The sequence below is a fragment of the Canis lupus genome, chromosome 9, assembly GCF_048164855.1.
Source record: "Canis lupus baileyi chromosome 9, mCanLup2.hap1, whole genome shotgun sequence".
Lineage (NCBI taxonomy): Eukaryota > Metazoa > Chordata > Mammalia > Carnivora > Canidae > Canis > Canis lupus.
The window spans coordinates 35,440,053-35,454,510 of NC_132846.1; the positions used below are offsets into that span (position 1 = coordinate 35,440,053).

Genomic DNA, 14,458 nt, shown 5'->3' on the forward strand with positions numbered 1-14,458 from the left:
TGAACGGCGGCCGTGGGGGAAAGGGTTAAGGCTGTGCGCTGCCAGTCGGTCGAGTTTCAGAAAGTTCTCCGGGGAGCCCCAGCGCCGCGTCCCTCCGCGACCCTGCGGGCGGGCGAGGCCGACTGGAGCAGGATGCTGGGGCTCCGGGCGCTCGCCCCGCGCTTTGTGCGAGGCAAAGGGACCAATAGGGAACGAGGCAAAAATTGGGTGCCGTAAACCCGAAAAGGGGGCGAGGAGGCCCGCCGCGGGAAGAGCGGGGGAGGGGAGGGGGAGGAGCAGCAGGGCCGAGCTTGGAGGAGGCCGGCGCCCCCGACAGGAGAGGGGGACGCCCGGGGGAGCGGGCCTCGGAGCGGAGGCGGGAGGCGGGAGGCGGGAGGCGGGAGGGAGGCGGGCGCGGGGGGGGGGGGTGGCCGGGCCGCCGCGCGTGACGTAGCGCCGGGCAGGGCGTTATCAGCTGCGGGGCCGCGGCGGGGGCGGCGCGGCGACAGCGGACGGCGCCGCCCGGGCCCGGACGGCTGCAGCCCGCGGCCGCGAGCGGGTCCCGAGCGCTTCTGGCGGCCGCGCCGTCGCCGCGCCCCGTCTCAGGGCCCCGTCTCAGGGCGGCATGAGCCCGCGGCCGCGGCAGCCCTAGCCCGCGCTGCTCCGTCCCGGGCGGCCCGGCTGCGGTGGCGGGTGCTCGCTGCAAGGGTGGGGGCCATGAAGCCGAGCGCGGCCGGGCCGGCGAGGGAGCTGGAGCCGCAGGCGCCGGGCCGGGGCGAGCAGCGCGCGGCGGAGCCCGAGGGGCGCTGGCGGGAGAAGGGCGAGGCGGACACGGAGCGGCAGCGCACCAGGGAGCGGCAGGAGGCCACGCTGGCCGGGCTGGCGGAGCTGGAGTACCTGCGCCAGCGCCAGGAGCTGCTGGTGCGGGGCGCCCTGCGCGGCGCCGGGGGTGCAGGCGTCGCGGCGCCCCGCGCTGGGGAGCTGCCGGCGGAGGCGGCGCAGCGCAGCCGCCTGGAGGAGAAGTTCCTGGAGGAGAACATCTTGCTGCTGCGGAAGCAATTGGTAGGTCGTGCCTGGAGGTAGAGGCACGGCTGTCCCCGCACAGGGGCCGGGATTCGGGTAGGTGGTCTGGGGGTGGGCGCCAGAGTGCCCCCGGCTTGGCTCTCCGGGCTCCGGGACCCTCCCCCTTCCTGCGCGGGCCGCGGGCGCCCACGCGTGTGTGGCGGGTGCCCGCTTTGTGTCAGGGGGCGACCCCGCGCGGGTTGCCAGGACGGCTGGCGGCGCTGCCTTCGGATTCTCGGAGTCGCCGGGCCGTAACCTTCAGGGTCTCCAGTTAGACGAACGCAGCGCCCTCGCCCCGAGTGTCTGCAAGCCCTCCTTTAAAATGCCATCTCGTTTGGGGGGGGGGGTGTCTTAGCTCCACGTCCTCCCGCCGAGAGGGGACAAAAGCCGGGGAGGGGGCTGGTGGCGGGGTTAACTGTCCGATGCCGAATTTTACGATTACGCGGAAGCGCGCGGAGGGGGCCCTGGCCCTCCCGGGGCTCTCGGCGCGCCAGCCTTGGCCTGGGCTGCGCCTGATTTCAAATAGAAGCCCTTTGTATGAGGCACGGCGAAAACACGCAAATGATAGAAATTTGGCTGGAGCGAGTGCCCCGTCCTCTCCTGTTTCATGTGACTGGTGGTGGAGGTGGGGGAAGAGAGAACCTGCTCCTGGGCAGCATGTACCTCCGTCCGTGGCTCAGCCGTTCTATGCCATCTGCGTTCATGGGGAAGAACAAGAACTTTGGCGCTTAATGTATTGATGAGCAGCTTTTGACCCCGCCTCAGAATAATGGCGGCAGCTTTGTTATGGTGACCTCAAAAATGTAGTTTTGAAAACAGAGAGGAAAAAAAAAAAAAAAGCAAGCTTTTTCTGACCATGTGATACTGTCTGAGACCGGACACATGCTAGATAATGCCCCTCCTGCAAGAGTGAACATAGGTGATGCCATGTGGTTATTTGTCAAGGGGGTTTCTTGTATTCTCTCTTTTTCAGATTAATTTTTCTCTCTCCTCCTTCTCTCTCTCGGCATCAAAGGGGTTTTACTTTGGTTCCTTTTTCCTGGAGAAACTCATTCTAGCAAACAGGCATGTACGGTTTGTGTCTACAAACTTTTAAAACCAAGGGACAGACAGGACTGGAATAGATACTCCTTTGCATCTGTTTTTTCTTGAAGATGTGCCCTGGTTTGTGCAATACCTGTTTTGGCGTTTTCCTGTTTCTTTGGAAGTAGACCAGGTCTGTATGTAACATGGATGTGAGTTCATTCCTGCCAGTAATGCCTGGTCGTTGACGTTTTATGCATTGTCTTGTGCAATAGCACCTTTTTCTCTTCACGAGTTTCAAGATTGTGAGTGGCACATTCCTGTTGTCCCCTGGAGGGGAGCAAGACAGCATGTCAGGAGAATTTCAGCCCAGCGTTTTGTGGTACTATTTTCATTTGTAGACTTGGCATTCATGATTTGAACCAGATGCCTTTGGAGTTCTTTTGCTTTCCCAGCAATAGGAAGCACTAGGTGGCGGTGTGAGTTAGCGCTACAGATCTGTCACCCTTGGAAACCCGAGTTGTGTTCAAATCTTGATGGACCTTCCCTTGAGGGTTTTGGATTTTGCCAGCTCACATTATACTTGGCACTGGCTATTAGTATTAGTTTCTCACTTTCAAAGGCCCTAAGACTGATTAAACCCCACAAAGCAGCTAATAGAAAACAAAACTCTGTGGGACATTTGGCCAGAAAATCTCACCTAAGTAAAGAGTATAGTGTATTGTAGGAAATATCTTACACTCTGACTTCAAATTAAAGAGTCTACTGTGAAGTACGGTTTTGTAAAAAATTGGCTGTATGCAGAGGATCTTTTTTTAAAATCTCGTTTTCTTGTCCTTACCTATAAAAAGTGAGTTTGCATATATTCATTGAAACAAAAAGCAAGTCCTGTTTTTATTAAGAAACTATAGCACCACAAAATGTAAGGAAGTAAAACTAAACAATAGGACATATTCTTGAAGATTAAAACAATTTTTTTTCAGGTCATCCAGTAAGATTTTGGTTTTGGAAGATTTAGTGAACTCTCCAAATGGTAATTTGAAGCCTAAGAGCAGACTTTCTGGTTCTTTGTGACCAAACATGTGTTCATTTTTCTTTTCTGTGTTTCTTCCTAATCAGAATTGTTTGCGGAGAAGAGATGCTGGTTTGTTGAATCAGTTGCAAGAACTTGACAAGCAGATAAGCGACCTTAGACTGGATGTAGAAAAGACATCTGAAGAGCACCTGGAGACAGATAGTCGGCCCAGCTCAGGTGAGTAAGTGAGCACAAGGACAGCATTCTGCACTCAAGTTCTACTTCAGCCCCCAGTGTTTAACATTCCCAGACCTGCAAATGGCAATGGAGTTTGTTTCTAGTGCAAAGAGGATTAAAAAAAAAAAAAAAAAAAAAAAGCAGTCTGCCATTCAGTTGTATGAGAGGGAAATAAAACCAGATGAAAAAATTTTTAATAATGAGATTGATCTGACTGGAGTCCCCTGAGTTTAAAAATAAAAGCTTCTATTCAAATTTCTGGAAGAGCAGTCCTCCTTTGAAACTTGAGAAAGTCAGAACTGGGCTAGAAAATTTGTCACACTTCAGCTTCCTGAGACCACTTCAAAAGTTTTTTTTTTTTTCTTTCTTTTAAGCCATTTGGCTCCTTAACTAGATTTTTTTTTCTTCAAATTATTCTTTTTTGAAACATTTGTGATGAAGTTGAGGCTTTGACAGACCTAAGTCTCTTTCCTTGCACATCTTTAAAGGTGGGGTCAAGGAGGAGGAAGGTTAATTTGAGAGTGAGAGTAACTTTGAAATGTATCCATAGATATGGGCTCTTTGCCTTTTCCTAAGAGTTGCTTGAAATAAAATCATACAGTCACAACACTAAATCCAGTGGACCAAAATTGTGCCCCCCTCCACCTCCCACCCAAGCAAGCCTCCCTTTCCTATCTTTCCTAGTTGATTAACCCTTTTCTTTTTAAGCACAAATGTGTATATTGCTTGACATGATCTTAATTCCAAATGGTGTTTTTATTTGTAGGGTTTTATGAGCTGAGTGATGGGGCTTCAGGATCCCTTTCCAATTCCTCTAACTCGGTCTTCAGTGAGTGTTTATCGAGTTGTCATTCCAGCACCTGTTTTTGCAGCCCCTTGGAGGCAACCTTGACTATCTCAGATGGTTGCCCCAAATCTGCAGGTAAGACTTTTCAGAATTGATAGACATTTTTAACTGGAAGGGGGTCAAAGGCTCTTAAAGATTATCTAGCTCCAGAACCCCTTCTATTGGTAGAAAAACAAAAGGTCAGAGAATTTCATCAATGTGCTACATTTCATGACATAGTTGATCTAGAACCACAATGACCACTATTCAAATCCTCTTTGGGTAACAGTTAGCTGATGGTGGTAAGATAGCTTATTGTTAGAAATCCTGTCCCAATATTACAGGTTTTGGTGCTCTGTTTGTGAGCCTTTGCTGTTAGTTTAACTTGTTTGCATTTTCTTTTGAAAAGCACTTTGGATCTTTTTTTTTTTTTTAATCATTTAAAGCTCAGGCTTACACTAAATTAAATGTATCTGCCAGACTGATTGGTACTTCAGGGAGCAGTGCCCGCCCTCCCCTCTCCCCCTCCCCAGGTTATCTAGACTGCTTGTACGATGGCAGCTGTCTTTTCTTCTGGCAGGTGGGTGGGATGAGATTCCCCTGAGCCATGTGCCACGGTCCCTCATTTTGGACCTTCCTTGCAGTGACCTCCGGAGAGAGTCTTGCTGTTGTTGGTATTGGAAGAGTTTCTGCATTTCCACTGTATGTCACTGTACTGGATGCTCTGCATACCTTGACCTCCTTTGAATCCTCCTGGTAGTTCTATAGGGTGTGCAAGTATCGTTAGCTCCATTATATGTCTCAGAAAAATAAGGTCTAGTGAGGTTAGGTTAATTGTCTAAGGTTACAGAGCTAGTGAGAAGTAGAGGCAGGATTCAAGCTCAGGACTAACTGTCAGGTCCTAGTTTTTTCCACCACACCAAGGAATTCAGAAATCTTTGTGTTCGACCTTCTCATTGAACAGAGGAGGAATTTGGTTTTATAAATCAGCTCGTCAGAAGCTCCTCATTTGCTGAATGGCAGAGTTGTTGCTGAAACTTGGGACTCCTTTCTTCATTCTTTTACTCTGGTTCCTCAGAAGAGCAGAGAAAACATGGAGAGGAGCTGTAGGTGCAGCACAAGTCATTGCACTCTCGGTTTCTCTTCTCTGTGTCCTCCACTTGGGTGGAAGGGCGAATTTTTGAGATCTAAGCAATGCAGAAATAAAGCCAAATAACTGAGGCTGCTAACTGGCTGTTTTCTTTGTGTTTGTACTGTGTGCTGTCAGCAGTAATCATTTGGGGAAGCACAAATCTGTGTTACCTAGAGTGTCTAGGCTTCAAGTTCATTGGTAATTGTTTCCCTTCACTCTGCAGATCTGGTTTCAGAGGGAAGCTTTAAAACCCATTAAAGGCACTTTGGTATAGGTTTTCCTTGAAGACAGACCTCTGATCTCCCAAATGCCACATCTTCACATAATTGAGACAGTTGTACTGGGCCTTGGGGACTGAGATGTCTGTCTTGTTCCTTAACTCTAAGTAGGGAACAGGGACAGAACAGTAAAATATAGGTAAATGTAGGGCAAGGTTTTAAATGTAGGGCAAAGATAGAGTAGTGGAGGAGGGGGGCTGGGCAATGATATTAGCTAGAAAAGATTCCCTTTCTTACAATTAGTTATTTATTAAGAGTGGAGGTGGGAGGTAAAGACACAGCATTTGTAGAAAAATCTTTTCTTTACAAATGAATCATATTATTTCTGGGTCCAGACTGTATTTTCCCCCAGGGATGCTAATCATCATCGAATGTCATGGAGCTTTCCCTTAAATTAACCAATTTACATAGATTCTGGTACATAGTAGGTTTTCAATATTTGAGTAAATAAAATATAGGATATATTAAATAGTAATAGAAACTATGATTTTCCTTAGCTGAAGTTCATTAAGGGGATTTGATATTTATAATAGTCACCAAGGTAAGACATCAAAATCATTTAATTAAGCAAGAAAGCTTGATTTCATTGTATTTTGGCATCTATGTTTTGAGATATGGAAAATTTATTCATTAATACAATTCAATCTTTTAAAACCTTATCAAGAATTCTTTCCTATTTAAAAATATTGTTTCATTTTTTAGTGTCATTATTGAAAATATAAGGTGATTATTATTTATATTTGGTTGGTCTCCATTGAAATTTGATCAGTTTCTTTGAATTTCCAATTGACAGTTATACTTGAACATATGTCATTAAGAACTAGGTCTAAGAAAATAGAAAATGAGGAGAAAGCTCCCAGAAAGTACAGTTTATCTGCAATATTTCAAAAGGAAACCAGGAGTAAAACACAGAAAGAGTAGCTCAGAGAAAGAATGACTCAAAAAGTGTTTTTTTTTCCAGTTCTAAATGCAGTGCATACTTACTGAAAACTTAGAAAATAGAAAATAAAGAAGTAAATCTCACCTGTTTTCTCACTACACTGTCATGCAACTGTTGGCATCTTGGTGTGCTTCATCTCAGACTTATTTCTTTGCATACATACAGTTAATAAAATTATCATCATAGTCTGGTATTATATCATGATTTTCCCTAAACTTTAAAGCATTTCCCCCATATTATTCAATAGTTTGAAAGTATTTTTAATGGCTCAATATTTTAGGATATATCATTTCTTGTTACAAAGTTCTTTGTTAAATATTTCTTCCCTTATCCAGAAGTATGGACTGTATGTACTGTATGTCCAGTAGCTTGTAAGAATAGTTGTTGATTCTTTACCATTCTCTCTACCCATGAATTTGTTTTCGTAGAAATTGGCCTGAGTCAAGCTGATGGCTAATTCATTTCTTCAGAGTGTACCTTTAAATGTTTTTCAGATCTCATAGGATGGTTGGAAAGTAAAGAAGGCCACTGTGAAGACCAGGCCTCAGGGGCAGTGTGCCATTCCTCCTCTACATCACAATTTAATTCCCTTGGTGTCATTGCAGATGTGAATCCCAAGTACCAGTGTGATCTGGTGTCTAAAAACGGGAATGATGTCTATCGCTATCCCAGTCCACTTCATGCCGTGGCGGTGCAGAGTCCAATGTTTCTCCTTTGCCTGACGGGCAACCCTCTGAGGGAAGAGGAGAGGCTTGGTAACCATGCCAGTGACATTTGCGTTGGATCTGAGCTGGACGCCATGAAGACAGACACTTCCTTACCGTCTCCAGGTAGTTTGTGGTCTGCTCCCCACCCTTCATCCAGTAAGAGAATGGATGGCTACATTCTGAGCCTGGTGCAGAAAAAAACACACCCTGTAAGGACCAACAAACCAAGAACCAGCGTGAGTGCTGATCCCACGAAGGGTCTTCTGAGGAACGGGAGCGTCTGTGTCAGAGTGACTGGGGGCGTCTCACAGGGCAACAGCGGGAACCTTAAGAATTCTAAACAGGTGCTTTTGCCCTCTGGCGGAATCCCCTGTTTGGACAACGGGACATTCTCCCCACTGAAGCAGTGGTCAAAAGAAGCAAAGGCAGAACCACTGGAGAGCAAGAGGTTGCTGTCCCCGCCGGAGGCCTGCTCGCCAGCCGCTGCCCCTGAACTCCCAAGCAAGCATCTGCCCAAAAACGCCAAGCCAGCTTCCCAGGAACACGCCCGGTGTCCCACGGCTGCGACAGGGGAGTCCCCCAAGGACGGCGTTCAGGTCCTAGCCGCCTCTCCGAAGGAGAGCCCCGGGAGGGGCCCCGCCCCGCCGCAGGAGAACAGAGTCGTCCAGCCACTGAGAAAGGTGTCCCAGAAAGGCGGCCTGCAGCCGGCCCCGGCAGCAGCGCCCTCTCCGGCACCCGCTGCACCCGCTGCACCCGCCGCGCCCGCCGCGCCCGCCGCGCCGCCGCCGTCTTCAGCTTTCGCGCTGGAGGAGCGGCCGGCGCTGGATTTCAAGAGCGAGGGCTCCTCCTCCCAAAGCCTGGAGGACGGGCCCCCGGCCAGGGCGCCGTCGGCCCCGGGCCTGCAGGCGGCGGCCGCCCGGCCCCACCGCGGCGCCCGGCCCCCCGCCGCCCCGCGCTCGGCCCCGAGGCACCGGGGGGCGCAGGGTCTCCACGCGCCCGACGGGGCGCTGCCGCCCGCGAGGGAGAAGAGCCGCGCGGCCGGCAAGAAGTGCCGCTTCCCCGACGACGCGGACACAAACAAGAGGCCCCGGAAGGCCTCGTCCCGGGGGCGGAAGGGCGGGGGCGGCCAGCCCGAGGCGGGGGCGCCGTGCCGCGGGCTGGGTGCGGGCCAGCGGGCGGCGGGGGCCAGGGCGCACGGCCACGGCCACGGCCGGGAGACGCTGGTGGCCAAGCCCAGGCACAAGCGAGCCGACTCGCGGCGGTGGCGCTCGGCCGCCGAGGTCTCGCTGGAGGAAGCCCTGCGCAGGTCGCGGCGGCGGCGCGAGCACGTGGGGCTGTTCCCCGCCGCCGCGCCGCTGCCCTACAGCAGCCCCTACGCCTACGCGGCCAGCGACTCCGAGTACTCGGCCGAGTGCGAGTCCCTCTTCCACTCCACGGTGCTCGACACCAGCGAGGACGAGCGCAGCAACTACACCACCAACTGCTTCGGGGACAGCGAGTCGAGCGTGAGCGACGGGGACTTCGCGGGCGACAGCACGAGCTCCAGCGACTCCGAGGAAAGCGGGGGCCTGATTTGGTCCCAGTTTGTGCAGACCCTCCCCATCCCGGCGGTCGCAGCCCCGGACCTCCACGGCAACCCCACCAAGACCTTTGTCAAAATTAAGGCCTCGCATAACCTCAAGAAGAAAATCCTCCGCTTCCGGTCGGGCTCCCTGAAGCTCATGACGACTGTTTGAGGAGCGCCCCACGCCCCGGGGAGGGGGAGGGGTGGGGGTGGAGGGTGGGGTGTTTTCTAGTTTAATAGAGGAAAAGGTGGCGTCTTATTTGTGCGTGCGCGTGCGTGTGCGTGTGTGTGTGTGTGTGTGTGTGTGTGTAACAGTTCCACGGAATGCTTTTCTTTTGTTGAGATAAACTGGAGGTGCTTTGTCTCGTCTTCATCCTGTAGGGATACTAGTGCCTTTCGTGGAAGGTAAAGAATGTTTTGCTGGCTAGGAGTCAATACTGGGTTTTTAATGCTGGTGATAGTGAATGACTTTTGTGGTATCAGGTGACTCTTCTTGGAAATTCTCTGAGCATCCGTGAAGGCACAGGTTTCGGTGTTCAAGGCTTGCTGGGATGGGGCCTTTTGATCCGAAGGTCAGGTGGATGGAATTTAGACATACATTGCTTCTTGGTTCTCTAGGGCTGTGTCTCCATGAGGGTTTCCCCATCGAGAGGCATCACATGCAATTGTGTGAAGTAGGTACGATGGACAGTCATTGTTTTCTGTAATTTTTTATATAGTCCCCCTTTCTTAGATGTATCCCCATTCTATTTTCTTCTCAGAACTGTTTGGTTTACTGGACTCGGAACTTGAAGACCAGACCCTGAATCCAGAGCTGGTGACCTCTGGGTAGGATGCTGGTAATAACTGTAAAAGGATTCACTCAAACTTTTGCCACACTTGGTGCCTAGGCCCTGGTTACATAACCCTTTCTGGGCCAATTAGCCAACATTTTGATGCCTTTCTCTTCCTCCGTGATTTGCAGCAGATCCAGCCATTTCTTCTTGGAAGGACTTGCCTTTGGGGTAAATTTTGGTCCTTGGGTACTTAGAAATTCACTCCTAATGAAATAACCCTTGAGTGTAACTCCAAGCCCAGAATTGCTCACTGAGTATGGTGCCACCTAAGCATTGGCCCAAACATTTTAGTGCAATCCAGTCCAGATTGGATCACTGACCCTGTCTGGAAGGGCTTTTTTAAAAAAAAAAAAAAAAAAAAAATTTGTTTTGGTAAGCAGTATTGTGTAAATTGTTTTTTATACCAATATATGCATGTTTTGTGCATGAGTAGTATTTGTTTTGATATTTCTATGGATGTTAAATTACTGTATGATATAAACAGTATGTGTTTTTATATATCATTGTGTAAATTTAATATAACACATTTTATGCTGTAATAAACAATTTGTTTTACTGCTGTTAAGTTTGTTGTTTGGATATAAAACCAGTTACATAAATCTTGTGCTGATTATTTTGGGTTTTCAATTCTAGCATTAGAATATTTGCAATAATTAAAGCAAGCTTTAGGCAAAGGCTTTAAATGGATGGTAAGTAAACAAATGAGGAAAAGCAAACCACTTCTTTAGAATAGATAAGATACTTCTTTAAAATTTAAGGTAAATTTGGTAGATGTCTTCTAAGGAAAATATTTCAGAAAAGAGTCTTCCCCGTCCCCCAACTCTGCAGTATAAAAGAATTTCCGACATGGAAAAGTTGAAATGATGGTGCAGTAAACACCTGTATAGCCAACACCCAGATTCAACAGTTGCTAACAATTGCTAACACTTGCTTTAACTCTCTTTACATATGTATTAGGTTAAACCATATTACTGGTTTTGATGGTTAAGGACAGATTTTGGCAATCCTCCCTCCACCACACTGCTGTACCATTTTAGAGTAAATTTCAGGCATCTTGATGTTTCATCTCAACACTTAAGCATGTATTTCCTAAGAATAAGGAAATTCTGTATAGAACTACATCATGATCATACCTAAGGAAAACTGACAATAATTCTTAATATCATTAAATACTTAATTTCTATTCAAATTTTCCAATTTGTTTCAGAATTTTTTAACAGCATCTTCTTCCCTTTTCCTCACCAGGATTCAGTTAGTATGTGGCATTTGGTTGTAGATCTTTATAGTCTTTTTAGTTTAGTCTCCCCACATTTCTTAAACATGACATTGTGTTTTTGAAGTCCGGACAGTTGTCTCATAGCAGGGCCCACAATCTGGATTTGGTTGGTTCCTTATACTGTGTTTTAACACCTAGTCCTTCTATTTCCTGTAAGTTGTGTTAAGGCTTGATTAGATTCAGGTTAAACATTCTTTCTTTCTTTTTTAAGATTTTATTTATTTATTCATGAGAGACATACAGAGAGAGGCAGAGACATAGGCAGAGGGAGAAGCAGGCTCCCTGTGAGGAGCCAGATGCGGGACTCCCTCCCAGGACCCGGGGATCACAACCTGAGCCAAAGGCAGATGCTCAACCACTGAACCCAGGTGCCCCAGGCTAAACATTCTTGACAAGATTTCACTAGTGATCTTGTGTGTTTTTATTGCTTCACATTAAGAAACATAAGATCAGGATGCCCTGCTATTACTGAATTTAAGAGTGATCCCTTGGTTAAGTGGGTGAGCAGTGATTTCTCCATTATAAAATTTCTCTTTGCAAATGGTAATTATTTGTGGGTGATTCTTCAGTATTGTGTGGATATTCTTCACAACTTTCCACTTAATGGCTTTAGCTTACACTGCTGAATCTTGCCTAAACCAATTATTGCTTTGGGAATTCAAAATGATGGTTTTCTAAATATCTTCTACATTCTTCAAAAAAAAAAAATAGCTTTCCTTATTTTCCCCCTTTTTCTTTTTTTTTTTTTTAGTTTAAATTTTGGTTAACATACAGTGCAATATTGGTTTCTGGAGTAGAATTCAGTGATTGATCACTTACATACGACGCCCAGTGCTCGTCACAAGTGTCCTCTTTAATACCTATCACCCACCTAGTCCATCCCCTCCAACTCCCTCCCATCGACTCTGTTCTCTTTTTTTTTTTTTTTTTTTTGACTCTGTTCTCTTATGTTGAGTCTCTTATGGTTTGTTTCCCTCTCTCCTTTTTCTCCTTTCCTCCTTCCTGTATGACCATCTGTTTTCTTTCTTAAATTCCACATATGAGTGAGATCATATGGTATTTATCTTTCTCTCACTGACTTATTTCACTTAGCATAATATCCTCTAGTTCATTCACATTGCAAATGGCAAGATTTCTTTTTTAAAGTAATATTCAAATAACATTACTTGAGTAATATTTCATTGTATATATCCATTATAGCTAATCTTTATTCATCTTTTGATGGACATTTGGGCTCTCTCCATAGTTTGGCTATTGTTGATAACACCCCTTTTTCTTTTTTGAACATCACAATGGAATCATGGATGTTTATTCATTTGATATTTAATAATCATAGTTATTGTTTGTTCTTGATGCTCAACATGTCCCAAATTTGGCCAATGGGAGGATAAATTTTGTTAAAAGGAAACTGGAATCAGCCCGCCCAATCTCATATTTACTATGAAATGTACTTAATTATAATTAATTTTTCAGATGCTAAATTTAAATGCAACAAAAATTCCTTAACCATTTTTTAAATGTTGTCTTAGAAATTTTCTTTTCCTATACTCATCTATACCTATCTCTGAGGTTTTTAACTTTGGAACATAGCAAGTGATTTCTCCATGCCTATAAAGGTAAGACATCTTGTTTCTTTTTTAAATGAGACATCTTTTTAGCGACCTCTCAGACAACTCAGTTCTTCAAACCGTTAGTCTTTTGCTATTCATTTGTTTTTATATGCAACCAGTCATTTTGTTTGGACTAGAATTTGACTACCTGATTAAGTCAAGCACAAGCAAGGGGATGATCTCTGCATCTTTTGTAATACCATGATCCAATCTCTTTGGGGCCAGGCTATAAAGTTTATTGTTTATGGCAACTGTGACCTGCAGTCAGTTCTTGAATCATTTCCAAGTTGTTCTCAATGAGCATTATTCTCAGAAGGGGATGCTTTCTGAAAACCAGCTTCTGAATAATTACATTTTAGGTGACAATGCCAAATGAAGAAAAGCGTGAAAAACAGGATTTTCAAAGAACCCTGTGTCTTCCTCTGTCCATTGCTTCACTTCGGTGTAGCTAGCATCTGTACTGCACTTGGAAAGTTGGGTTTTGTTCATTATTTTTGGTGACAAAATAACGGCCATTGTTACAAACGACAAAAAAAAAAAAACCTCTTTAAAATGTTTTCCTTTATTGAAATAAATTACAAATATTGTCAGAAAAAAATATATCTGAACAAAGCATAGGTGTTTAAATTCTCTGCTAATCCCCCTCAAATCCCACTCTCACTAGTTTGGTGTATATATTTCCATATTCTTTTTTTTTTTTTTTTAAAGGTTTTATTTTTTCATGAGAGACACACAGAGAGAGGCAGAGACACAGGCAGAGGGAGAAGCAGGCTCCCTGTGGGGAGCCTGATGCAGGACTTGATCCCAGGACCCCAGGATCACTACCTCAGCCAAAGGCAGACGTTCAACCACTGAGCCACCCAGGCGTCCCTCCATATTCTTTTATATGCACATACAAATATAGAACTTTTATATTTTTTATTCAAAATGAAGGCTCAATCTATATGTATTATTCTGTAATTTACTACCTTCATTTCATGGACCTGTATAGTAGATATAATTCCTAATTCTTTTTAATGGGGTTCCAATTGTGTCTTCATTGAGAAAAAGACACTAGATTTTATGGGCTACTAGTTTGTTTAGAAAAATTCTAATATTTAGCAAAAAAATGTCAACACAAGTGCTATACCTTTGCACACATATTGCCTTTCTAGGTTTCCAATAGATTTTGTTATTTTGTATCGTGAGCTCACTTATTATTGGGGGATTATTGAAGGAATCCCGTGAGGCTTGATTTAGGATTTTACCACACTGAGAAGCTTTGTGGTTTTTTTTTCTTCTGCCAGGTGCTTCAGGGACATTTTCAGCCTGGACTACCTTTTTTTTTTTTTTTTTTTTTTTTTTAATTTTTCTTATGTTTTAAAAGTTTATTTATTTCTTTTTAGTAATCTCTACACCCAATGTGGAGCTCAAACTCACAACCCCGAGATCAAGAGTCACATACTCTTCTTTTTTTTAAGATTTTTTATTTATTCATTCATAAGACACAGAGAGAGAGAGAGAGAGAGAGAGAGGCAAAGACACGGGCAGAGGGAGAAGCAGGATCCATGCAGGGATCCTGACGTGGGACTCAATCCCAGGACTCCAGGATCACACGCTGGGCTGAAGGCGGTGCTAAACCGCTGAGCCACTCGGGCTGCCCAAGAGTCACATACTCTTCTGACTGAGCCAGCCAGGTGCCTCTGGACCACCTTTTAGATTAATTACTTTACTTTGGGTTACCTGACTATAGACGTATTATATATTAAAATCCTGAGCCAACATGAGGATAGGCTGTGGTTACATGTTCTTAGAGGAGACTTTTCTCAAAGCAGAAGAGCTTCCTTATTTTTATCCTGGGCTAGCAAGAGGAATGTTTCCTTGGACCAACCTTTTACTGAGTGTGTAGCCCTTCATTGATTTCAGGGATTTGAGAAAGTCTCAGTTGCAAATCCAAGCCAAGTTCTTGTTGGTAAGTGCCGGTCTAAACCAAA

General features: G+C 45.9%; 1 protein-coding gene across 2 annotated transcripts; it reads left to right on the top strand.

Annotated features, from left to right (window-relative positions):
* Nucleotides 1-637: 637 nt before the first annotated feature.
* On the top strand, nucleotides 638-10,164 carry DACT1 (dishevelled binding antagonist of beta catenin 1). Of its 2 annotated transcripts, none has more exons than XM_072838760.1 (4): nucleotides 638-1,041; nucleotides 3,184-3,316; nucleotides 4,083-4,238; nucleotides 6,987-10,164. In XM_072838760.1, exons 1-4 carry the CDS (start codon nucleotides 697-699, stop codon nucleotides 8,933-8,935), a joined length of 2,583 nt encoding a protein of 860 aa, XP_072694861.1. In that variant the 5' UTR covers nucleotides 638-696; the 3' UTR covers nucleotides 8,936-10,164. The 2 variants fall into 2 exon arrangements, with proteins under 2 accessions (XP_072694861.1, XP_072694862.1); XM_072838761.1 differs by having other exon boundaries at nucleotides 641-1,041; nucleotides 7,098-10,164.
* Nucleotides 10,165-14,458: the final 4,294 nt, after the last annotated feature.

What these genes read in the sequence shown, in the direction of transcription:
- DACT1 (XM_072838760.1), top strand. Translation starts at nt 697, where the DNA reads ATGAAGCCGAGCGCGGCCGGGCCGGCGAGGGAGCTGGAGCCGCAGGCG. An exon ending in AGATAGTCGGCCCAGCTCAG is followed by an intron (nt 3,317 to 4,082) that starts GTGAGTAAGTGA and finishes TTTTATTTGTAG; the next exon opens with GGTTTTATGAGCTGAGTGAT. An exon ending in TGGTTGCCCCAAATCTGCAG is followed by an intron (nt 4,239 to 6,986) that starts GTAAGACTTTTC and finishes AATGTTTTTCAG; the next exon opens with ATCTCATAGGATGGTTGGAA.